We start from the raw sequence: 27452 nt of genomic DNA on the forward strand, positions 1-27452 counted from the left end.
GCTTACCCCTTTCTCTAGATCATTTATGAATAAGTTGAACAGGATTGGTCCCAGGACTGACCCTTGGGGGACCCCACTAGTTACACGTCCCCATTCCGAAAATGTACCATTTATTCCTACCCTTTGTTTCCTGTCTTTTAATCAGTTCTCAGTCCATGAAAGGACCTTCCCTCTTATCCCATGGCACTGTAATTTAACACAAGATTTGGTGAGGAACCTTATCAAAGGCTTTCTGAAAAGCTAAGTATACTATATCTACTGGATCCCCCTTGTCCACATGTTTGTTAACACCTCCAAAGAACTCTAATAGATTAGTAAGACATCATTTCCCTTTACAGAAACCATCTTGACTTTTATCCAACAAATTATGTTCTTCTACGTGCCTGACAATTTTATTCTTCACTATTGTTTCAACTAATTTGCCCGGTACCGAAGTTAGACTTACCGGCCTGTAATTGCCAGAATCACCTCTGGAGCCCTTTTTAAATATTGGTGTCACGTTAGCTACCTTCCAGTCATTAGGTACGGAAGCCGATTTAAAGGATAGGTTACAAACCACAGATAACAGTTCAGCAATTTCCCATTTGAGTTCTTTTAGAACCCTTGGATGAATGCCATCCGGTCTCGGAGATGATATAAATAATGATATAAACATTATCTTAGCTAGTATATTGCATCTGAAAATTTCAAGCTGTTTTGCCCTCTAATTAATTTAGCCTCACAATATTCCAGTGGAGACAGACAAGTATTACTAGCTCTTATACATTGATATGAGAGCAAACAAAGATCAAGAAATTTACCCAAGATCAAGGTCAAAGATTGACAGATTTTGGAAGAGATTGTTTCCTGACTTTCAGATCTCCTCCTGACTCTCAGGATTCTCCTAGTCAGATATGCAAAGTTAATAACTTCATGCTCTAACAGGAAGCATAGACATGATTGCTTCACAAAACAAAACTACCATTCCCAGCTTACCCATTGTATGATAAAACTGACTTGCCCAATTTTTCCTGAGTTGCATGAAAACATTGAAAGATACTTCATGAAGATTATTTGAAAGAAATCTCTCTATATCTATAAAAATGTTTTTCCTGACGGACAAAATATTCCTGTTGGGTGACAGAATGACATCACATCATCAGCATCAACAGGCTCTCTTAGCGAAGCGAAAGCGGCCAGAGACAGGGGTGTAACCGAGTGTAGCGAACATAATGCACATTCCCCTAGTATTTCATGAACACTGATCAAATTAGGTCTGCTTCTGAAAGAAGCTTCACAAGATCTTCAGCTGGTCAAGCAGCAGCAATGGCAGAAAGAACGACATGAACTGAACAATCAGGATCTGTTTTGGTTTTTGTTAAATGCATACACAACTGCGTAAAAATACACATGCAGTTAGGGGACTAATTTATGCCCCCAGTCATCTTCATTGCTTGCACACACTTGGTATACACGTACATACTGATATGCAAATAAGCAGCAGACATACACAGTTAAATAGTTTAATGCACATGCAATTGTAGTAAATGTATGTGTAACCCACACACCTAGCGTGGTTACTGAGCAATGCAAGTGGTACCTAGACCACAGCAATAGCTAAGATTAAGAAACCTCTACAGCATGGGCTGGGAGGCAGGTAACATTTAGCTCAGAAGGTAGAGGCTCCTATATTCAGCTCCAGAGGTTCCAGGTTCAAATCCACCTGGTGATGGTTACACATACACTAATTAGGTAAGCAATTGTACATGTGTATGTGAAAACCAAGCCACTAAAACCAGGAAAGAGGGGAAGATTTTGTAGGTTTGCTTCTGTCATGAGTTGGATGCCATGATACTGCAATTTTTTTTCAAAAAAATTATGCATTTTGCCATAGGAGAACACCTGCTGTGCATAGCAAAAGTTCACAACAACAGAAAGCCTCCTTGTACAGCTTAAGTTCTCCTGTAGAAAGATAAACATGTAATATAACCTTAATTCAATCACTAAAAGTTATGCCTGCCCAACATCTGAAGCCAAGCATCTATAAACTTTTGTCACAAGTGACATCCTACTGAAAAAGCTTCTACAAGTAAAATAAATGGAATTTAATCTGCTGTAAAACAGATTTAATGTATTACTCCTGAGAAAGGCATATAGTTTTGATGCTGAACTACAAAGCTACGTCTACACTGGCCCCTTTTCCGGAAGGGGCATGTAAATTTCAAGAGTCGTCGTAGGGAAATCCGCGGGGGATTTAAATATCCCCCGCGGCATTTAAATAAAAATGTCCGCCGCTTTTTTCCGGCTTTTAAAAAAGCCGGAAAAGAGCGTCTAGACTGGCCCCGATCCTCCGGAAAAAGTGCCCTTTTCCGGAGGCTCTTATTCTTACTTCAAAGTAAGAATAAGAGCCTCCGGAAAAGGGCACTTTTTCCGGAGGATCGGGGCCAGTCTAGACGCTCTTTTCCGGCTTTTTTAAAAGCCGGAAAAAAGCGGCGGACATTTTTATTTAAATGCCGCGGGGGATATTTAAATCCCCCGCGGATTTCCCTACGACGACTCTTGAAATTTACATGCCCCTTCCGGAAAAGGGGCCAGTGTAGACGTAGCCCAACTGCTTTGCTTTTGAAACAGGCAGCCCTTAACCTTGCCAAAGCACTAGTTGCAATCTTGCATGAAGCATTAAAGTCAGATATGTACTATATGGCCAAACTGGCTGGAGCTGCAGGCCTACTGATGGGAGACAAAGGCGCAACTTCTCTGGGGCCTAGCAGTTAAGCAGCAGAGGCAGCCAGAGCCTCAGGTTTTAACTTGCTCCTGGAGCACCACAAGGTGTGCTCTGGGCAGCGCTGAGCAAGGAGAGGGGGGCCTGCAGTATGTTGGCAGTGCTGCAGGCTGGATGTCCCTTCTGGCCCCTGCTATGCCCTTGAATATTATTGTCTGAACATTGATGGTGTTCTAGATTCTCTACAGACACTGAGAAAGATATGGTCCCTACTCAAGGAGGTTTGGATCTAAACTAAATAGCCAACAACTAAACAAACTCAGAAAGGAATCCCCTGGAAAACTTGTCATGGAGCTACATGAATAAATAATGTTTAAAGTTTCAGGGAACCAAGAGGTTTCCTTGGTACATATGTCAGTGTAGACCCCAAGGAGAATACAGTGAAGAGCCAGCAAGATGCTAAACTGTATGTTCTATATAACATGCCAGTTTTTAATCTTTTTGAGCCTATTTGTATTGAAATGGATGGTTAAAATGCCAAATGGCACTAGTAGGACAGGATCAAGTCCACAACTGGTAACACGCAGAAATAAAGACCACATCAGATTGAATACATATGTGAAACAACAGAGGGAGAAACAGGTGTGCAATAGGGGTGTAGAGAGTAGGAAAGGGTATCACTATCTCTGAAGTGCCCTTAAAAATTTGGATAGGTGTATCTTCTAGCTAACAACTCCACAACTTGAAGGCAGAAGGTCCCCAAATCAGATCTTCAACAGGCAGTCCAGAGAGGCACAGAACCTAGGACTGTATACACAGCCTCACTGATAAAGAGAACAACTGGAACAACAGGCTGCCATTCTGTCAAACGTGTCTGATTTGTACAATTTTTAAAGAGGCGTAATGTTAGTACAGCACTCTGGGGTTCTGAGCAGGATTTTTTCTTCACTAAATGTATTTTTGCTCTTTAGTTGAGTAACACTGTTGAGTCATCACTCAACTATCCTAGACTATTAAAATACTATTAAACAAATAACTTGATCATCTCTCTTCATTTTCACCAGTAAGTTGCTTTTTGAGTTGTGGTATTTGTTTTGGGTGAAGAAAAAACGTACACAAGACAGCATTTCTTCTAATTAACATAATGTCATTTCAGGAATTAGGGGGGAAATGGTGGCATAGAACTAGCAGTAGAAAAAGAGCATCTATCAAGCAGTTGAATTCCTTTCATGGGTATTCACAGGGGATCTGCTATTAACTGTTAAAAGTTCTGGCAATGCTAATGCAGTCATAGAAACAAAAGACTAAAAAGAGTGGCTAAAAGGACTATTAAAAGAATAACAAAGATTGTTTTGTTGAGTACTCACGTGGTCCACATTAGGTGGATTAATTCATTTTAAGTAAGAGAAATAAATCCATTTTTGCAGAAGCTCTTTTATGCATCTTAGAAAATCAATCAATTAATCAATCAGATAAATCAACATATCATAGAATCACAGAAACATAGGCCTTGAAGGGATCTCAAGAGGCCATCAAGTCCAGGCCTCCTTGCAGAGTAAACTTAGACCATCCCCCACAAGTGTTTTTCCAATCTGTTCTTAACTTGCAGTGATGAGAATTCCACAACCTCCTTTAGAAGCCTATTCCAGAGCCTTACTGCTCTTAGGGTACGTCTAGACTGCAGGCTTTTGTCGACAAAGAGCATCTAGACTATATCCAGTTCTGTTGACAAAGCATGCCACTTTGTCCACATGAGAGGGTAGATGCAACGGATAGTGCAGATGCAATAATGCCTTCTGTCGACAGAACTCTGTCGACAAGTCATTATTCCTTGTAGCATGAGGTTTATCACCGTTGACAAAACTGCGGAGTTCTGTTGATGTTATGTCGACAGAACTCGGCGGTAGTGTAGACACAGATATAGTTTTGTCGACAAAACCCTGTAGTCTAGACACACCCTTACAGTGAGGATAATTCCCCTAAAATCTAAAGGTACGTCTAGACTACGAGCCTCTTTTGAAAGAGGGTGTCTAGACTACAACCAGTACTTTTGAAAAAGCAGCCGCTTTTTTGAAAGAGCACCCAGGCAGTCTGAATGCTCTCTTTAGAAAAGGCACAGTTTGCATTATATAGCACCTTTCTTCAAAAGAGCACTTTCAAAAAAGGTGTTATTCCTCGTAAAATGAGGTTTTCTGTTGTAAAAAAAAAAAAACAGCTGCATTCTTTCGATTTACTTTTGAAAGAATGTGGCAGCAATGTAGACGCAGGGGAAGTTTTTTTTGAAAAAAGGCCACAAAAAAAAAAAAAAAAAAAAAAAACCACCCCTGTGGTCTAGGCACACCCTAACTAAATCTCTCTTACTGCAGAGTAAGCTCATTATATCTCGTCCTGTCTTGAAAGGACATGGAGAATTGATCCTTTATAACATGCCTTACTGTATTAGAGCACTGTTAATGGGCTCTATGGGTAGAACAGACTTACCCAAAATGCTGTAATTATGGCTATGAGAAACACTTATTTTTTACTAAATAAGTTACATTCACATTTTCCACAAGGGAAATATCATCAGTCATTTGAATATTATGTTGGAAAGATGTTATCACGCCATAGAACTTAAAAAATTGTATTGATCTAGGCGGATTTTAAAAACTTCCTGGATGTATCATCTGAAGAAGCTTGCATGCACTACCTGCAAAAGAAGGTTTGCATGCATTAGGTACTGGAATATTCTTCACTCAGATATTTTTCAAGAAGTTTTACCTTTGTCCTAAAAAAAAAAATTAGATTTAGATCTTTTTTGCATACTTTTCCATATGGAAGATTTAATTCTTTGTCTAGCTTTCAGTAGACAGGCACTTTACATGGCAAAAATACAGTACAAAATTTGGAAGAAAATATTGTGTAGAAACAAATGATTTTACAGCTGATAAAAGTCTTCATTAAAAGAGGACTTTACAGAAAAATCATACACAAGTTCTTAGAAGCGGTGCAATGGTACACGGAACTGGAACACAGTAAAACACAAATCAATGCAGTTTTCTAATTGAGAATACAGGCAGTCCCCGGGTTACGTACAAGATAGGGACTGCAGGTTGGTTCTTAAGTTGAATCTGTATGTAAGTCGGAACTGGCGTCCAGATTCAGCCGCTGCTGAAACTGATCGCAAGTTCTGACTTACATACAGATTCAAATTAACAACCCCAAGCGTCCCCAAGTCAGCTGCTGCTGAAACTGATCAGCGGCTGATTCCAGGAAGCCTGGGGCAGAGCAACTCTGCCTCAGGCTTCCTGTAGTCAGCGCTGGTCAGTTTCAGCAGCGGCTGACTTGGGGACGCTTGGGGCAGAGCAGCTGGGGTGCTGCTGGGTTGCTCCAGTAGCACCGCTCCTCGGCACTACTGGACCAACCCAGCAGCACCCCAGCTGCTCTGCCCCAGGCGTCCTGATTCAGCCACTGCTGAAACTGATCAGCAGCGGCTGAATCAGGACCTGGGGCAGAGCAGCTGGGGTGCTGCCGGGTTGGTCCAGTAGTGCCCAGAGCAGCGCTGCAGGACCAATCAGAAGCGCCCCAGCTGCTCTGCCCCAGGGTCCAAAACAAAAGCCTGGTCTGCTGGGGGGGGGGGGGGGGGGGCACACTAGCTGCGCCTGCGCCCCCCCCAGCAGACCAGGGACACGGGGAGCAGAGCCGCACCACGGGCACCGGGACTGAAGCCGCAGCCACGACGGGTTCCCGCACTTCTGAGGCTTTGCTCTGGCAAAGCCTCAGAAGCGTGGGAACCCACCCGGTGCCCCTGGTCTGCTGGAGACGGTCTCCAGCAGACCAGGGGTACCGAAGCAGCTTACGAATGGGGCTCTCTTGCCCCGGAGCTCGCAGGTAGCAATCCGCCACCTCGACTTCTGGGGCGAGAAAGCCCCGTTCGTAAGTGCGGATCCAACATAAGTCGGATCCGCGTAAGTCGGGGACTGCCTGTACAGACTTCAGTTCATTAGGAGAGCATAAGAGCGTCCCTGATTCTAGAAGTCTGCTGTAGTTTAGTATTATTAGCCCCCAAATATTATCTTTCCAAACAAATCATGTCATAGAGGTAAAATACCCATATATATTATATAACTTGGTAAACCACAGTATATTCTTTTTTATGTTTTGGATCTGTATTTCAGATTTCTTTCCCCTCGGCTCTTTACTAAGTTCTTGTAAGCTCCAGGCTAATTTCTCTTTGACCCTGACAAACTAGTGTTTTCCATTTTTTTGTTTATGATCATATAAAACACTATGGCTCAATTCAAGTTTCACATCCATTTTTTACCCCATTGTTGTTAAGACAACCAGACAAAAGAACTATTTTGACTAAACACTTCAATAAATCTTATTTCTTGAGATGTATAGGAAACACGGAAAAAAAGTATTTTTAAGATACTATACCTTATGATAGAAATCCATATTTTGGTATACATCATCATCAAGCACTGAATTTCTTCATAAATAATTATTGCATGGCTATATTTTATAACATTTGTTTAGCTTCCTTTTGGTTATACCATCTCTCTAGTTTTGGTTATGTCAAGATTAAAAAGGTGTAGTCATTCCCATATTATAATAACTAAACATCATAATTTATGGCTGATGTTGTGCATGAACAATGCAAAGGTTTTGGTATTGATAGCTAAATCTGAAGGAATAAATGTGAATAAAAATCAAGTCACACAAGCAACTTTTCATAACAAGTCTTGCCAAATGCTCAGTGATATGATGTGCACTAAAACATTTTTGTTGTATGTCATCTAGGACTCGCACTTCAGTGTTAGCATTAGGTAAGAATATAAAAAAGGAAAATGAATGACATTCCTTCTTCTATTTTTACAATCCTTTCAATGTAAGTGATCTCCAGCTTTCTAAATCATTATATTTCCAACTAGCTTGTCTCTTAATAATCTCTCCTCAACAATGTTTTGAAGAAGAGTTTGATTAACAAAAAGGCCTATGAGGGAAAGCTAGGCACCTAGCATCTGTTTTAAAATAATCTGGAAGGAATAAATACAGTTTAAATGAACCTAGTCCCATGCTTATGTAAAAGCTTTAATGGAAAACTGCACTAATTCATAGTAGGAAATTTCTTTCCATGCTTTTCAGTTGAATAGTGATGGCACAAATGTAACATTTAAACAATATAACTGTCTCCTTAACAAAGGGATATATCAGGCACCCACAATGTGACACCTATTAGGAAAAAGGACAGTGGCATAGGTTGGGCCTCCATTTCCAGACTTCCCTGATCCAGTAACATCTGTGATCCGGCATCTCCATGGGCGCCCGGGCTAGAGCAGTCATGGGGAAAAGCCCAGCACCGCACTCAGCAACTCCTCCACCATCCTTTCAGAGCTTCTGGGGTGCCACAAGTAGCTCTTTAGTGGCATTCAAGGTCAGGAAGGGTCGGGGAGGGGTGAAGGAGACACTTGAGAGTAGAGGCAGAGCACCTGTAGAGCCCAATGGTCAGCAGCCAGGAGTGCAGCCCTGCAGCCAGCAGCAGGGGCTATGAGCGCAACTTGGCAACTGCAGTGTATTCCAGTGGGGCTCCCTCCTGGCCTCCGGCCACAGGGCTGCGCTGCCTGTTCTGCCTCTTCCCTCAAGTGTTTCCCCAGTCTCCACTCTATGAATATCCCTTCTGTTGCTGTTAAGTGGAGCTGTGCAACAGCAGAGAAGCTGGCATTGACCTCTGCCTGGGTCTGGCAAATTTTGTAGTTTGGGACCAGACAGGTCCTGAGGGTGCCAGATTGGAGAGTTTCAGCCTGTAGCAGCAATTTTCAATAACAATTTCACACATGTACCTAAGAGATGCATTAGCACCTGCACTCTTTGATATGTGCTTGCTTTGCTTCCTTTCCTGGTCTTCCAAAGAAGTCCCATACAGGAAAAAAAGAATGGATGTCACGAATTACAAATAAGGTTTTTACACATTACTCTGAATCATTCCATTAATTCAAAAAAGTCAGTAAAGATCAGGCAACAGAAGTGCAAACCAAACTAATTCAACTGTACTACACAACCTTGGACGACTAAGCTAGAGAGCACAACTGGAAGCATTTTCAAGTGTAGCATTTTCCACTGGAAGGTTTTTTTTTTTTTTAATTATTATTAAGTTGGTGTCAAGAATCTTTGAGTTAGGTGTAGAAATTAGCAAAGTAATTTCTTTCAACTAGCTTTCACTTTTCAGTGGGTTAGTGTCTTGTACTCTCAGAAGTCTTATGTTTATCTTGTATTATCGACAAATGACTTGTTCTAAGAGGTTAAGACTCTCAAAGCCTTCTCAAAGTTCAATTTTGAACTATGATACTCCCAAAGAGTTTGACTAAAACTGCCCACAATGTTTTCAAAATTTACTCTGAAGATTGAAAATAATTTGTGTGAATAAATGTCACATTTCATGCTGCTAAAGAGAGATCCTGCTTAGCAGGCAGAGGGTCTTCACTAGAAACAAACTAATATGCTGAGAATTGCTGAGAGAGAGAGACTAGATTCCTTGAGTAATTGTAGCTGATGATCTAGTAATTGGGAGGATATATTTAAAACTTCCAGACCAATAACTTTTAATATTATAAAGGCTACCTCAGTAACAGTAAAAACCTTCACATATCACGAACGATTTACCACCATATACTGAACACACATGTGGTTAAAAGTATTTATGAGGCAACAAGTTCTCAAGTTACAGCATTCTTTTGAGGTAAAATTAATCTTTTAAAATTTCAGCTATTATTTCAGACAACCATTAAGACTCCTCTTAACAAATATCACCACAAATTGTTTACTACTGGAAAATCTGTAGTGTGCTGAAAAATTGCAATTGTACTACTTGTCCCAGAAAAGTCTGGTCATAGTACAGAATCTATCCAGCAGGGAGCAGCCAGTATTACACTTGCTTACTTTTTGATTGCAGTAAAACCTCATTATATGTAGAAGGACAGTTCATCAAAATCCATATGGCAACAGAGATGACAGTGATGAGAAGCAAAGATAGATGCATGTGTCACCATTCTCCCCTTTAAAATATTATTGTCAAATTAAAATCTTGTTGAGAAATGCTCTGCCACAGTAGTGCTCCACAAACATTTTTCTTAGACATCTAAAGGCTTCCTGCTGGAATACCTGTCGTTCAGGAATTTGCTCTGATAAATTCCATACTGAGACAAAAGCTAATTACCTAGAAAACTGCCTAAGAATGCAGTTTCCCCTTTACACCACAGATCAGCCCATTCAGAGATGAGAAATTGCTTTGGCGGGTTTCAGTTCAAAAAAAGATACACCTACATCAAGTGTCCACTGATGGCTTTTGGCAATTAATACAAATACCAAAAGCATTTATAAGATTTAGAGTAAAAAAAAAATGTATATTTCAAAACAATTATTGGATTTATTTTTATCCAACTGCCATTGTTGGATTTGTCCAAGAAAAGAAGAGACTTTATGTTACTGAATTCAAGAACTAAATATGGGTGGTAACACTTGCAGCAACTCAGAGGCTCAAGGCTTCAACATAAAAGCAAAAAAAAAAAAAAAGAGTTTTGTTTTTAGTTTTACAGTATTCAGACATCTAGAAATTTCAACACCCATATTCTGAAGCCATTTTTCCTTTCCAGTCAAAAGACTAATATATGAATAAATTATAACATTGCTATGCTTCGGTATGGCTATTTTGTAGAGTTAAATGGAGCTGCCTCATGCAATAAAACACAAGGTAAGAAAATCTGTCAAGTTACATCCAAAAGGTGAAAGTTAACAGGTTTTTACTGGGAAGCATAAAGCCTGGGAAGAAAGAGGCTTTCAACATTAGCAATTTGCAACATTTCAGAAAGGCACACCAATTCAAACATTTCATTAGTGAAAAGGCATGAGAGAGATTTTATGGTTTTCTTGACATAAAATATATTTCAGCTTTCATCCATAACACAAAAGCGAACCATGAAAAACTGACTAAACAAGCAGTGCCCAATATAAGAGCAAACTAAAAAGTAAAAAATCTATTTTGGATACAACCAGTCAAAAAGGCTTTGTTTCTTTATATTTTCCCCTCCCTTTAATTTCTACATGATCATATGGAGTTGTAAGTTCCAAACCAAACTTAAGCCACTAGATCTTACCTCTGTCACTGAAGTCATCCACGAGTATGATTTCAGCTATAAGGATGTCTGGAGTCCGGTTGATAATGCTGTGTATAGTTCGCAAGAGTGAAGTCCATCCTTCATTATGAAATGGGATAATTATGCTAGTATTTGGCAGCTTTTCCAAGTATACCTTGTGCTTACAGCTGAGAAGGGGGGAGTAAAGGAGATGTATAAGAACACAGAAGAGAACAATGGCTCAGTATATACAACAACTTTTCTAGGGTGAAATGACTCAGTCTATCCAGTCTCTTTAATTTTATAATCAATCATATCATTAATTCTGTATTTAACTACTTATACTTTACCTGCCATCAAACTAACACTCAGTATCTAATGGGTCCTTTTTTATTCAAATACTCAATAACAAAGATTTTACAAATATAACTCTGTACATTTGGAAAAAAAAATGAAGGTACAATAGTGTAATGCAGATATAAAAAACTCAGAAACTAGGTTATCTGGCTTCCGTGGTAAATCCGTCTAAGCAACCAGTAGAGGATTTGCATTCTAACAATTATTTCTCTTTAAAAGGATATTCTACTCACACAGTCACTCAAAGTATTTTTGGGATATCATATGAAAATCAGAATATGAAAGGTCCCTTTATTAGCCAAGAAAGAAGAATTACAGAATTATTTCTTGACCGAAACAGGCAAAACTGGGAGACAACTAAAATTTATGTTACTAGATGTTCTTCATACAAAGACTAATGCAAGTATAACTTCAGCTATTAAATGAAAAGTGTTACAGCCAATATCTCTGGATTTCCACACTAATCTTTTACCACTTATTGGTACCACTTACCACTGTTTCAAAACAGTGAATTCACAACTGCATTTATATACAGTAGTAAAGCAACTTCCAGGTGAAACAGATTATATTCCCTAAAGAACTACATGGAGTATCTAGCTCTTCTCCCAATTCTAGTTATGGAAAGATGTACATGGAATAGTTTTGTTTGTTTTTAAAGGGCTGTGAGAGAGGTGGTACTGTTTGATATTGTTAATATCATTTTCTTTAGGATGGAAAAGCTAAGCCACCAATACTCTCTAGGGTAACTGCATCTGAATTGTTCTCTTTTCCATTTCTTTTATTTGTAGTTCTGTGCCTTCTGTTCACACATTTCTCTATTTCTGGCAGGCATCTTCAGTAATTTAGATAAAATATTCTGCATTATTGTTTGCTCACCCCAGATTGAAATCCATATGAGTAAGTAAAAATACATGACAACATGACTGGTAAGTCACAATAAAGAATACAATTTAGGTTAGGACTCAAACTTCTAGGCATGTGAATTTCATAGGCGTTTGTTTTCTTACATCATGTCTTTTCACAAGTGTAAATATTTTATTGAGAGAATTACTATGAATATTAATTATTACTTCAGGTTATAACATTGATTTACAAACAAACATTTTCAGTTTAATTTGTGTTTTTCTAAAGGTTATTCATTAGAATCCATTTAGAAGTCAATAGCTGCCAACTTACCACACAGCTACTATATCTATCTCTTATTCTAAACAGAGTGGAAACTTATTGTAATTATTACTGTGTGGTAACTACTTTAAATGGTGACCAGTGAATATTCAAAGTTTTTCAAGTTGTTTTAGCAACAAAAAATTGACCCGAGTAACTTCTCTTTTCTTCACTCATTTGTCCCTAAGACATGATAACAAAGCTACCAATTTACAGCAATCAGTTTGTATAATCACTTTAATATTATTTTAATCCTCCAGTAGAAAACTTTTTAACCTAGATACAACTTTTTTAGTGCACATTTTAAAATGAACAGTATGGTTATCTGAAAATATTTATCCTCTCCTACGGAAAAACAGATTGCACAGATTTTTAAAATAGAAAAGATTTTTTCCAGCATGTAAGCAAATTTGCCTCTTTTTTAAGAACGCATCAACATTTTTGTAACACAGCAACAGAACTAAGTGTAAGTGAAGTTTCATTTGTACAATCTATAAAAGCATCTTATAAATTGATTTTCCATTCATGTAGCTAAAGGTATTTCAATTTGCAAACAAAGGAAAGTGAACATGGAGCACTCGCTGGACTAGGTTCCAAGTTTTGTTGAGTGTGCACATACAGTTATATTTCCTGGATAAGCATAATTGCATCTCTCATTTCATTTTTAAAAGCAAGCTTTTAGTTTAGCAGTTATCTAAGATTCGTATTGCTAAAAACTGTGTTCTTTACAATTAGCCATTTTAAAAAGGAAATGAGTATGTTCATCATCAAAGGGTAACTTGAGGAAAAATAATACTGAACACAGAAAAATAAGAGGAACAGCAGCAGCAATAAGAGTGACTACATGTTGGACTGTTTGCCATGCCCATAAGGCCACCAAAAGATTTAATCCAATTCCTACTGAAATCAATGAAAATAGCACTATGGACTTTAAAGATATCAGGGCTACATACACATGGTTTGGGTTGGGTTGTAGGAGAGGCTAGAATACCAAAAATCTATGGCCACCATTGTCTGGACAAAGGTTGCATAGAGGTAGCTACCGATATGCCAGTTTATGGAAATACAATAGCAACATGTAAGTTTACAGTGCTCATTTCTCCTACAGTTTGGTAGGGAAATTCCATTATGCTTCACAGTCCTTTCATAGTGCCCTCTATGAAGCACTATTGCTTGGAATGTGAGGGGGCAATTTCACTGAACAATGTTTCTTCTCTCACTCTTTTTCAAATATTCTGTTCTTGTATGTTGACACCGCTCCTCTCTTTTTGATGAGCATTTGCACAGGCATTACCAGTGATGTCTTGCCACCTATGAACAAACATCAAAGAGCACAACACTACGTCTATGCCTACATGAAGTCAGGGTGTAATTTACAGTTCACATAGACATACCCAATTCTAGCTTTAATTTAGTTAGCTCATTCACCATACATTGAACACATGGGTGCTGTCTTCAACACCAGTTGCAAAGCCCAGCGGAGAATTACAGCCCTGGTTGCAGTATATGTGAGAGAACCCTTTAAATACTTTTTTCTTCTGGGTTAGCCCGATCAGATTTCCCCCGCTCTCTAGGATAGGGAAAAGGTAGTGCTTGTACCTTAACTTTCCACACACACACACACTTATCTTCCCTCTCCCCCAAGACTATGGAAAAACTATGAACTCATGCCTGAAACTTTCAGTACTTATTCCAAGTCAAATGCCAGAGCAGCACATAGGTTATATTGTGGTTGATAGACTGAAAGAATGCCCACTGTATCATTAGGCCTGACTCTCTGTGAGGCCAAGACCTCCAACTGGTAGGTTGATAAAGAATAGATGAGAAGAACTTCTTAGAACCTCTGCTTAGAGCCCATTACATACCTGAGACACACTTCCTAAAAACTTTTTACTCTTGCTACCATTGGTACAACCCCATCCTTGGTAGCAAATTTCTACTAGCTTAGAAAGAACACTGCCATTTTGTACCTTAGTCTTCTTTAGCCATGCTCAGAACAGGTCCGGATGAAACAATAACAATGCCACCATCAGATATTGGCACTCCCACTCTTGCAACTGCTAATGAAATGACACCAGTGGTAGCAATGGTCGATAAAGTGTTTTGAGAGACAATGGTTGAATCAAGCTTGACTAAAATATCTGGGGCTCTGACTGCTGCCACCACTACCATAGTAGCAGTAGCAGCAGCTGGAAACCCTGGGTCTCTTTAAATTGCTGGATACCAGGGCAACTGCCCCTTCCCCCTGAATCCATGGGCCTGACTCCAGTATACCCTATACTGTAACAGCAAATATTTGCACTATATAATCCCTGTAATTAAGTAACCCATCAAATGAGAAAGAACCCTTGTGTACTGCAAATTATGGCCCCTTACAAGGTAATGGTTAAATCATGAAATGCAAATGAGACATTGCGAGAGATCAAGGATCAGAGACTTTGTTAAGTGTGTCCCTCTCCCTCCTCCAGCACTCCATGAAGAGGAGACCTGTGTGGGAACACTTCGTGTGTTCTCTCTCCTCTCCTCCCTCCCCTCCCCTCTCCCCTCCCTCCCCAGTCCTCTGGACTGTTTGGATTTTAACAAAACAGAATTACTGATTAAGAAGATGAAAATCCCCAGAGTTATGCTAGGTAGCCCTAAAAGAACTGTGGGTAACAGGTAGATTACTACATCTCTGCTACCTTTTGAAATTATAAACTAACTCACCTGTACATACATTTTTACCATCTTCAACCACTCCATAACATTTCATTTTTGTAGCTAGCTCACTATAAAATTGGCTACTAGCATTGCCTTTCATGTGAGATCTAGGATGCAAATGAACCTGTGTGATTCATTAGTGTATTGGGACTGGTGGAGATTTTTGATGTAACGAGCCATTTATTACATAGTCCAACTTGCCTTAGTGGCAAGACAGAGTGGAGTATCTCTAGGAACTTTCAGTGACTATTATAGGATTATTGTAGTACTCTGGGAGTTCATGTTTAGTTCTGGCTGGTGAAATCCAATTCTAAAACAGACTGCCAGTTTGGGGCATCTCCCCTGCTTTTGACAGTCTTCCCTGAAACAGGCACACATGGACCTCAGAGTAGATAACCATTGTGACCAGTGGTTCCAATGGATTCTCCATTACTTGTAATTTTTGTATTGAAGTCGGATTTTGTCTTTAAAAGTTACACTTAAATGCAGTATACACTTGTTAAATGAGGGACACTAAGGATACTTCAGAAATTTAATGGCTTATTGATAAAGACAGGAATCTGTAAATAGGTTTGTTTTTCCTATTAGCCAGCTCACATGAAGGGTCTGAACCTCCAGAAGGAAGTGTGTTTAGGTCACCTGATATGGTAGTGGAGTGGCCTTTCTGCCTTCTGCACAACTTATTTAAGTAGTTATTTAAGTTAGGAGCACCTAGCAGTGTGGCCACCATCCTGAACACTACTGTTTACCATCTGAGATGTCTGCTGGAAACAACTGCAACTGAACATTAAGAATTGGACCCAGTCTGGTTGGCTTTTCGGTCTGTGAAAGAAGAGGATTAAAACAACTGTTAAGGTAAGGTATTGTGACATTGCACCCCATATTCTTTAAGGAAATATTCCTATGAATAGGAATAGGACAATTTGAATATGCTTTATGAAAAATATTTCATTTAACATATTGGCAAGCATGTAATCTACTAAATATGTATATTCTATTTGTATTCATGTACAGGCAGTCCCCGGGTTACGTACAAGATAGGGACTGTAGGTTTGTTCTTAAGTTGAATCTGTATAAAAGTCGGAACTGGCGTCCAGATTCAGCCGCTGCTGAAACTGACCGCCAGTTCTGACTTACATACAGAATCAACTTAAGAACCCCAAGCGTCCCCAAGTCAGCTGCTGCTGAAACTGATCAGCAGCTGATTCCAGGAAGCCCGGGGCAGAGCAACTCTGCCTCGGGCTTCCTGTAGTCAGCGCTGGTCAGTTTCAGCAGCGGCTAAATCAGGACGCCTGGGGCAGAGCAGCTGGGGTGCTGCTGGGTTGGACCAGTAGCGCCCAGAGCGGCGCTGCGGGACCAACCGGCAGCACCCCAGCTGCTTTGCCACAGGCGTCCGGAGAAAAGCCTAGTCTGGTGGGGGGGGGGGCATACTAGCTGCGGCCCCCCTACCCCAGCAGACCAGGAAGACACGGGCGGCAGACCGAGACGCACCGCAGTCCCGCCGTCTGGGTCCACCGTGGCTTTGCTCCCCGTCTCCCTGGTCTGCTGGAGACCAGCAGACCAGGAAGACAGGGAGCAAAGCCTCTGAGGCGCGGGGCGTCTGGGCTGTCCCGCTGCCGGCTTCCCCCACGGCTTTGCAAAGCCTCGGGGAAGCTGGCAGCGGAGCAGTCCAGGCGCGCCTGTGCTGCCTCGCTGCCGGAGCCCCCCCCCCGCAGCTTTGCAAAGCCACGGGGAAGCTGGCGGCGGAGCAGCCCAGGCGCACCTGGGGTGCCTCGCTGCCCGAGCCCCCCCCCACGGCTTTGCAAAGCCACGGGGAAGCTGGCGGCGGAGCAGCCCAGGCGCACCTGTGCTGCCTCGCTGCCGGAGCCCCCCCCCCGCAGCTTTGCAAAGCCACGGGGAAGCTGGCGGCGGAGCAGCCCAGGCGCACCTGGGGTGCCTCGCTGCCCGAGCCCCCCCCCACGGCTTTGCAAAGCCGCAGGGGGGCTCGGGCAGCGAGGCAGCCCAGGCGCGCCTGGACTGCTCCGCTGCCGGCTTCCCCGCGGCTTTGTAAAGCCGCGGGGGGGGGGGGGGAGGCTTGGGCAGCGGGGCTGCCCCGCTGCCCGAGCCCCCTCCGCGGCTTTGCTCTGCATCTTCCTGGTCTGCAGACCAGGGAGACGCAGAGAAAGCCCCAGAGTACACGGGCGGCAGGACCGCAAGGTCCCGCAGTCCGTGTACTCTGGGGCAGCCCCGTTCGTAACTGCGGATCCGACGTAAGTCGAGGACTGCCTGTACTATTTCTGCATCCAAAATTAGTAATATTGACTGTAGATTTATTTTCAACATGTTCATGCTGGGAAAAGCCTTATTTCCAGTCCATCAAGAACAATGAAGAAGCCAGACACAGAACTAATAGCCCATTAGCAAAAGACAGTCAAGTTGGGGAGAACTGTCTTCCTGCAGCTGTACTACGAAGGACACATGTACATGTCACCTGATGCTGGAATCCATTTTGACTTTTGTACATTTCTATAGAGGTGTAAAAGGAATTGAGCAGACTTCCTGCCCTAGGGAAATTCAATATAAGGTAAGGGAAGTAAACCTTGATTGTCTTCAGCTGCCTTTACAGACTGCCTCTCCACCCCTACACGACATGAAAACACTGGAAAACCAAAAGGACTAATGATAGGGGTGGAGAACTGCTGAACTCAGGTCAGAAAAAAAACAAAAAACCAACCACTACATCACTAGGCTGAGAAGGACTTTGCTGAAATAAGAACTAGAGTGACCAATTATGATTTGTAACATGTTCCCTTAAAACACTTCTGTGCAGACATAGTCTAACTGACATTATTCAGAAATAACAGTCTGCATCTACACAACAAGCAGTAATTTTGACAGTGTCAAAGTAATCTGGGCTGGAGGACTTTATTCCGACTTCTGTAATCCTCATTTTATGAGGAGTAAGGGGAGAGAGAGAGAGAGAGAGCGCTCTAACTTGGACTTCTTGCTGTGTAGACAGCGCCAAAAGCCAAAATAAGCTATTTGATTTCAGCTACGCAATTGATGTAGCTCAAGTTGTGTAGCTTACTTTGGCTTTAGCACTGCTGTGTAGATATGCCATTAGTGTATTAGATTTTACTGGTGTGTTTTATTTTGCTTAGTTTGATCTGTCTGCTATTACTTGCAACCACTTCAAACCTACTTTATAAACATAATAAAAATCACTTTTGTATATTGATAAACTCAGTGTAAATAAACGTTTACCTGGGGTGGGGGTGTAAACAGCTGTGCATGTCTCTCTCTAACCTGAGAAAGAAGTTGAACATTTAAGAGCTTACTCCTTATAAACTTTATACAGAGTAAGACTGATTTATCTGGGACTCAGGTCACATTGGGGCTAAGCACTTGGATGCAGAGGCAAATCATTTCAACTGAGCCTTTCCAGAGCTGATCTGGTCTCATTGTCTGCAGAGGGCTGTGACCCTGCTCTGTGCCAGTGCTGAAAGAGGCAAGAGTTCCTGGCCCAGTAGGACAGGCTGGTGGAGTGCTCCTAAGGGCAGTTAGGCAAGCTCAGTGGTATTATTACACATCAAGTGACAATTCCAAGGGAGTTTTAGCAACTGAACCCATCACACTCTTTCCCCGATAGGAATTAGATAAAAAAAAAATTGAGTAAGTCCTTAATAGCAGTTTTCTTTCCTTGCATGTCATATTGTCACTACTTACTGAATAAATGTTGAACTTATTATTGTATTTATTCAAAGGAAGAGACAGAATTTTTAGGAAGCAGCCTTAGTACTATTAAAATGTATTTTGAAGGGTACCTATTTTCTCCTAAGCATTAAAGCAATCAAAGGATTTTGGAATTAGCAATGTTAGTTATTTCAATATTTATTAATTCATTTTCAAGAGTTCTGGAGTGTATATTTTGAGTGCTGCATTACTAAAACTACTTTCAATTATAACCTTGAACTAATCTTGTTTAAATTCAAAGAAAGCTTCTAGTTGGAACTGTTTCTGGCAAGTTCTGGCATTTTATTTTTCAGCCCACGTGTCGTAATGGTTTTAAATTCTGATGCATTATGCTCTTAAAGACAGTCATGATGAGATAAATCAAGCAATTAAAATTCCCTAAAGTATTTGTTCATTGAGTAAAAATAGGCCCTGATTCAGTAAAATTTTAAGCACATGTGTATCATATTAAACTCAGTGGGACTACTCACATCCTTCAAGTTAGGCATGTACTTAATTAACTTGCAAAATCATGACCTGAAAAAGGGAGATTTTTGTTGTTCTGAAAGAACAGGCTTCTCTCTCTCGAGTCCTTGATATTCATTACAATGGAATATCAACCAGAAACTAACAACATAAAATAATCAGAGTCATTTTATGGTAGGAGATAATGTTTTTAATAAGGTTCTATGTAGCAAGAGATTTTCTTTCTTGATCTTTCAGTACATATATTGTGCCTCACAAAGCACTACATATCAGTTCCAAAGTAACTGACATCTCATGTGCTCTATGAAAGCTACTTGACTATTATCACAGTTATGTTCCACTATTAGTCTATGATGCACAATATGATCTTTTTGAAACATCTATTCTTCAACAGAGGGAAGTCTGCTGAACTGCCACACACACTTGCAAAATGATAGTGTTCAGGGATACAGGCCTCAGTGTAAAGTGATTGTTACTTCTTTGTAATAACTGCCTAGTTACTGTTTTTCCTTGTCACAAACAGAATACAGTGCTTTATTAATGCACACCTTAAGTGATTGGGCACAGCTGAATTCAGAGACAGCGCACACACAGTAACAAGGTTATTCAAGTACACAGAAGCTAACAGCTGCCAGAGTACGAGAGCAATCAACCATGTAAAAATACAACCATGTAAAAATATTCTAAAAGTACTTTTTGCGCATACTTAAGAGATTGAAGAAAAAGTCTATTTAAATTTTCCACATATAGACCTGAAAGTGAATATACTTGAACCTCTTCAATCCAGCAGCCCTAGGAAACACGGTAGGCCGACCTAAGGAATTTTTTTGAACCATGGAAGGCTGGAGGACGACTGGGGTGGGGTGCGTATCTGGCATTCCTCTCCTGTGAGCACATGTAGCTTCATGCCCCCCTGCCACTAGGTACCATCCCCTGCCACAATGGGAGCAGCAGAGAAAAGACTCTAGAGAAGGCTGTTGCTGCACTGCCGCTCCCCCAGCTGAGGAACAGGGGTAATGGCAGCATGCAGAGTGGCTGTCATAGGAGGAGAGATTTATGATGTGACAGTTTCCCCCCACACTTTATGAAAATTGGCTTATGAATATAAATATTCATAACTCAAAGGTGCTTTAGACAAATTCTCACGTAAGCTATCAATTTCAATGTTACATCAAAATAGGGTATGCAGATCCAGAAGATTGTATGTGCCATTCTTGTATGTGATGTTAGAAATATGAAGTGAGAGTCTGTTTATAGTTTTAAATGTGCTAAATGAGAGCCATTGCTGGTGCCCCAGAAGCCCAATTACTGGATACACAACTCAATCACTTGTAAACAGTCCTTTTTGTCCTGTAAGTCCAAGTGGGGGTTGGTACTAGAAAGACATGTGACTATACCCCCAAGTACTGAAATCCATTTTGAACCTGGCATTTTCTCCATGGGAAGCAGGGATGACAATCAAAAGATTCCTGCCCTGCAAGAAAAGTCTATTTAAGAGGAAGCCATCTGCCCTGTGTCTTGAGCTGGCCAGGTAAACTACATGGCACTTCAAAAAAGGATACAAAAATCTTTAAAGAGGGCTGAAGACACAAGTCAGAGTAAAAGTTTGTTTCAGACTTAAAGATTATGCCTGAAATAAAAACTGGCAATTTGGGTACAAATTTGAACGTAGTAAGTTTCTTAGTGAATTAAAACTAGATATGCATTTTCTATTAACATTAATTTAGTAACTTACTTTGATTGTCTGTTTTCACTTGCAAACACAAAGTTTACTGTTTGTAAGTAAATAAAGACACTTGTGTTTACTATCAGGCCCAGTGTAAATAATTGTTAGCTGGGGGGAAAGGACCACTGTGCATCTCTCTCTTTCTTTGATAAAAAGGAGCTTAGTTGATAAACTTTTCCTGATTAAAACTTGTACACAGAAAAAGAGGGATGTATTTAGGGGTTTTTGGTCCGATTTGGGGTTGAATTCCTGGGTGCTGAGCCCTAGAACTGCATCCTCCCAGAGCTGAAGCTGAGTGTCTGCATTGCTCTGTGAGATGGGGAGTGGTAACCCCAAATGTGCGCCTTGTCTAGAGGAGACCAGAGGATCTGGTTCAGCAGGTCAGCTGGTAGGGAGCCCCAGAGAGCAAGAAGGAGGGTATCATTGGAATTATCAGCACACCGAGAACAATGCCAAGGGTTTTCTATGGCTGCACCATGTCACAAATAAGACTGGAATCTTTTAGCTTTGAAGATACATGACTAAGGGGCGATATGACAGATCTATAAAATGATGGGTATGGAGAAGGAAAATAAGGAAGCATTATTTATTCCTCATAACAACAACTGTGTGTTCGTCCATCGAGGTCGATGAGGACCACCCAGTGTCATCAGTTTGGTTGGGGGTGGGTTCGGAGATGGCGGATTAGTCCAATCCGAGCCCGAAATTGATGGTTACAGTGGGGACATGAAAGATCAGACTGCCGACCGGAGGAAAAGAAGATACCAGCCCTGGACTTGCGAAGAAGATGTTTCTCTGCAGCATAACGCAGTCTCTTTTGTTCGTGGGCTATTGCACCATCGTGTATTCGTCTGTGCCAGGTGGAAAGATCAGCAGCAATACTCTCCCAATTTCCAGGATCTGTGTTACAGTTCTTAAGGGAGGCCTTAAGGGTGTCTTTGAATCTCTTCTTTTGACCTCAGAGGCTATGTCTAGACTGCAAGCCTCTTTCGAAAGAGCCTCTTTCGAAAGAGCCTCTTTCGAAAGAGAGCGTCTAGACTGCACGTTGAACTTTCGAAAAAGCGGCTTGCTTTTTCGAAAGAAAGCATCCAGTGAGTCTGGATGCTCTCTTTCGAAGAAGCCCTATTTACATTGAAGAACGCTTTCTTTCGAAAGAGGAACTTTCGAAAGAAGGCATTCTTCCTCGTGAAATGAGGTTTACCGCCATCGAAAGAAAAGCCGCGTTCTTTCGATTTAATTTCGAAAGAACGCGGCTTGAGTCTGGACGCAGGGGAAGTTTTTTCGGAAAAAGGCTACTTTTCCCGAAAAAACCCCTGAGTCTGCACACAGCCCAAGAGATCGCTTGCCGTGTGGTAGTTCACCATAGAGCATCTTCTTGGGCAATCGATCATCGGACATGCGCACAATATGGCCAGCCCATATGAGTTGTGCCTTGCAAAGCATGGTGTGAAAGCTTGTCATATTAGCCTGTAGAAGAACATCAGTATCTGGAACTTTATACTGCCATCTTATCTTCAGCAGTTTCCGTAGACAGTTCAGGTGGAAGTGATTCAGCTTTTTCATATGACGACTATATACAGTCCAGGTCTCACAATCATAGAAGAGGGTGGGCAAGACGACCGCCGAGTAGACTTTTAGCTTGGTCTCAATCTTAACGCCTCTTCGATTCCAAACATTAAGTTTAAGCCTTCCAAAAGCTGCACTGGCTCTGGCGATTCTAGTATTCATATCCTCGTCAATGTTGGCTGCCTTCGATAGAGTGCTGCCAAGATATGTAAATCTGTCCACATTATCAAGCTTCTGGCCTTTGACAGTGATGGATGGCTCAGTGTAGTCACAGACAGGAGTGGGCTGATGCAGAATCTTGGTTTTTTTGGTGGAGATCGTGAGGCCGAAGCTCATGCACGCTGTGGAAAATAGATTCATGCAGTGTTGCATGCCTGCTTGCATACCTGAGCTGAGGGCACAGTCATCCGCAAATAGAAAGTCACAAATGGTCTCGACCTAACCTTGGTTTTGCTCTGAAGCCTCCTCAAGTTAAATAGCCTTCCATCAAAACGGTAGCACAAGTTGATCCCGATATTTTCTCTAAAGGCATCAATCAGGACAGCAGAGAACATAAGGCTGAAGAGACTGAGGGCCAGGACACATCCCTGTTTCACACCGTTTGTGACTGCGAATGGATCTGAATAATTGCCACGATCTTGGACTCTGGCAAGCATGCCGTCATGGAACTGCTTCACCATTTCAATGAAGGTGTCTGGGCATCCAAATTTGGCCATAATCTTCCAGAGGCCCTCACGACTGACAGTCAAATGCTTTAGTTAGATCCACAAAGACAGTGTAGAGCTGGACATTCTGTTTTTGACACTTTTCTTGTAGTTGTCTGGCGGCAAATATCATGTCAGTAGTACCTCGTCCCTTCCTGAATCCACACTGACTTTCCGGCAAGAGACCTTGGTCAAGGTGCTGTGAGAGTCTGCTTAAAAGTATTCTGGTGAGGACCTTTCCTGCAACACAGAGCAGAGTGATTCCTCTGTAGTTGTCACAAGAGTGGCGATTTCCCTTGCGCTTATATAGATGAATAATAGACGCATCTTTGAAGTCTTGAGGAACGCGTTTCTGTTTCCACATCTCACAGAACATTTCAGTAAGCCTATTAACTTGGGTCCACCAGATTTATAAATTTCAGCTGGAATAGAATCAGCTCCAGGAACTTTACAGTTGGAGAGCAATTCAGTGGCCTTTTGAGTTTCCAGTACTGTTGGAGGATCAGCCAGGCTTTTGTTGATCTCCACGTGAGGTAGGCGGTTTATTGCCTCCTCGTTGATAGAAGAGGGCCTGTTAAGGACATCAGCAAAGTGCTCTGCCCAGCGATTAAGGAACTTCTCCTTATCAGTGAGCAAAGTACTACCATCTGCGCTCAAGAGAGGAGCTGAACCAGATGTGACTGGGCCATACACAGCATGAAGAGCATTGTAGAAGTTCCTCATATCATGTTTGTTGGAAAAGGCTTGGATCTCATCAGCTTTCTGGCTCAGCCATGTGTCCTTCATCTCACGTAGCTTCATCTGTATAGTCTGACATCTCTTGGTGAAGGCAACTTTTTTTGCTACAGACTTAGGGTCACTGCTGTAGGAGACGATGTTTTTCATCCAGCAATGCCTTGATTTCTCCACAGTTTTGGTTGAACCAGTTCTGGTGCTTTCTTGTGGTGATGTCAATTAACTCGGAGGCAGTGGAGTACACCAGCTGTTTGAAAGCTGCCCAGCTGGGCTCTATATCAGCATCAGTTCCAGTGGCTTCCAGCTTAAATGCCAGGGCATCAGCAACTGATTGTTGGACGCCGCTGTCTTTCAGTCTAGAGATGTTTAGGCACTTTGGGACCATGATGCCTTGTGGACATCTGGGGGGCCAAATCCTAAGGTTCATCTTTGAGATGAGCAGTCTGTGGTCCATCCAGCAGTCGGCACCACACATAGCCTTGGTCACAGGGACATCCTGTCAGTCTTTCCTACGGACTATTATATAGTCGATTAGATGCCAGTGCTTTGAGCGAGGGTGCATCCAAGTTGTTCTGTTACGTTTGGATTGGCGGAACATGGTATTAGTTATCAGGAGATCATTTGTTGCACATGTCCTCAAGAGCAGATGTCCATTGCTATTACAGCTACCAATGCCATATCTACTGATGACTCCCTTCCAGGAATCATGATCAGTACCAACTCTGGTGTTGAAGTCGCCTAAGACAATCAGCTTGTCTGACTTTGGTATTGTAGCAATCAGCTCTTCCAGGTCTTGGTAGAATTTGTCGTTGATGTCTTCTGGGATAGTCACTGTTGGTGCGTAAGCACTAGTAAATGTGACTTGCTTTTTCTCCAGACAGAGGTAACTTCAGCACCATCAGCCGGTCATTGATTCCTCTTGGTAGGTTGGATAACTTGTTCACTAGATTTGTCTGCACAGCAAATCCAACTCCCAACTTGTGGCGTTCATCTATCCTTCGCCCACTCCAGAAGGTGTAACCTGCTCCAATTTCAGTCAGCTGTCCTTCCTCTGCCAGCTGGGTCTCACTCAAAGCTGCTATATCGATCTTGTAGCGAACAAGCTCCTTGGCAATCAGGGCAGTTCTCCTTTTGGGTCTGTTGGCATCCGTATGATCCATGAGGGTACATATGTTCCACGCTCCAAGAATGAGTGGAGTGTTACTGGTTTTCTTTGTATTTCGCCTGCATAAGCAGGATTCCCACCAGCCAGGGTAAGCTGATCAGGATTGGTGAAGCAGGCATTTTTTTAGGGCACCTTTTCTAGCCCCTTCCTCAGACTACGGAGGTAAGCAGCGCTATCCTAAAAAGGACTGCTCAGTCACCCAGGTGGCTGCCAAAAACCACTGCTGCTTCAGATCAGTGGAAGACGACCCTGTAGCCTGAGCCGCCTGCGTGCAGGTTCGCCACTGCAGCCGCCAGTGTATCCACACCTGCCGTTCCGCAGCTAGCCCATCGCCGCAGGACTTAGGGTGAAGGAATTGATGATAACATGGGTGACGCGAGTACATTTGATTAAAGTGAGGGAGAGTTGCGCATCATCAACCTCACTCTCTCGTCCAAGCTCCATTGCTCCAGTGGCAAGACATAGTCAAGACAGCTGGAATGGAAGCTGGATGCAGTGGATGACCAGGGCGTTCTACGTGTCTTGTCATGCTCTATGCTGTCCACAAAGCATTGCTGGAAATCGCCTTTCTGCCCATTGACCACATGGTGATTCCTCCGCACAGTCCACCGAATCCAGTCTTCACGTGCATTGGGTGACAAGCCCAAAACTCACCGATGGTTCAGAGCCCAATTGGCTACCCTCACCTGGTTCAGTCGAAGCCGTTGCCCGGGGTGTGGCCGCTGTGCACGCTACAGCTACTTGGAGCCACAGGTAAGAGATAAGTGTCAAGTGGGGACCAAAGGTGGACGAACTACTCCCGAGGGAGTACGGCGTGTCCTCCAACCAGAGGTGCTACCCCTCCATGAACACTCCATACACCATCATCACCACAACTACACACCACCAAATGATATTAGTGGGCAGCAGATTTAAAAACCTAAAAAAAGGCATTTTTTTCACATACAAGACACATTCAACCTATAGAATTCCTTGCTAGAGGATGTTATGAAGGCTAAGACTTCAGATAAATTCAGGAAGGCCAGGTTCATCAATGGCTATTAGCCAGGATGATCAGGGAAGGTATCCCCAGACTGTTTGCCAGGAGCTGGGAATGGATCACTTTGTATCCTGTTCTGTTTTTTTCCTCTGGGGCACCTGGAATTGGCCACTGTCAGGAAACAGGATATTAAGCTAGATGAAACTTTGATCTGACAGTGTGGCAAATCTTATGTTCTTAGCTTCATGTTTGGTATTATCCACCATCGCATTGGACTGTACATTACAACTTATTTTCTCCTTATGGAACATTTTCACTTATTGGACGTTGATCTTATCTCTACATCACCTATCGGTTCCAGGTGAAATCCAACTGGGTCAATCCAGTACTAAAGCTATCTTGCAATGTTTCATCAACTTCCTAAGAACGGCTGGGTCCAACGCTGACCGTTTAAAGAGTTTGTCTACAATAACTTGAGAGAATAAATCCACTCAGCAGAGTCTGTTTTTCCTCCAAATGTAGTTTCCATTTAAAGATCCACCCTTCTCCCCCTTCTGCGTTCCATGTCCCTGTTACTTGGTTCAACACTTCCACTGTATATAGGAAAAGCTAAGAACCCAGATGGACAGGCTGCAGCAGAATACAAACTATTTGTAGACATCCATTACTGAAAGATGCATCTAGGCAAATTCAGATTAATATTAAAAACCTGTCTCACTTCCAAAGTGAAATTTTAGATTTTACATCACTTGCATTCTTTATATAAAAATAATGTCTTTCTAAAATACATGTTCTAGGTTATGCAAAAGTTAGGGGCTTCATGAAGGGATTACTTAGTAAGCTTCTAAGGTCGTTTTCTGCAGGTCATCTTAGAGTATCCAAAGAGTCAATCTGGCCAAAAAACTATAAATTAGAATTAAACTGTATACCCTGGTGGACTGGAGCCAGCCTATGAGCCAGTATTCACTCAATCCTACATTTGCATGTATTTGGCTAGCACAGTAATAGCTTAACTAGCTTAAGAAAGGATTAGATTGGGGGAGCCAAAAATGGATGTGTGGTGACCTCTACAGCAATTGTCAGGCAATGTTGCAGAGAACTGGGGGGAAAAAAAAAATCAGAGAACTACGTTATATTTAGCAGCCATAAGGGCAGAAGAGAAAAATGATAACACGAAATCAGTCCTTTTATAGTATTGGATATTTAGAACAACTTTGAGTTTGAAGAAGGGAAAAGCATGAAGGTAAGTAAAATACTGACTAAATGTGAGGAACATTGCATGCCAAAAGGAATGAAACCTTTTTTTTGAGACACACATTTTTACATGCATGCAAAAAATTGATGACA

The 27452-nt window shown here is 41.8% G+C and overlaps 1 protein-coding gene across 3 annotated transcripts in view; it reads right to left on the reverse strand.

Moving 5' to 3' along the window:
* The window catches only part of GALNTL6 (polypeptide N-acetylgalactosaminyltransferase like 6), an 826316-nt gene that overhangs the window by 421504 nt on the left and 377360 nt on the right, over nucleotides 1-27452 (reverse strand). For all 3 annotated transcript variants that reach the window (XM_089777920.1, XM_075930206.2, XM_075930205.2), the window contains exon 5: nucleotides 10834-11000. In XM_089777920.1, the coding sequence (XP_089634046.1) occupies nucleotides 10834-11000 (167 nt within the window). The remainder of the gene's footprint in view (nucleotides 1-10833; nucleotides 11001-27452) is intronic.

This window comes from Pelodiscus sinensis, chromosome 4 (assembly GCF_052426305.1).
Source record: "Pelodiscus sinensis isolate ZL-2025 chromosome 4, ASM5242630v1, whole genome shotgun sequence".
NCBI classification, from domain to species: Eukaryota; Metazoa; Chordata; order Testudines; family Trionychidae; genus Pelodiscus; species Pelodiscus sinensis.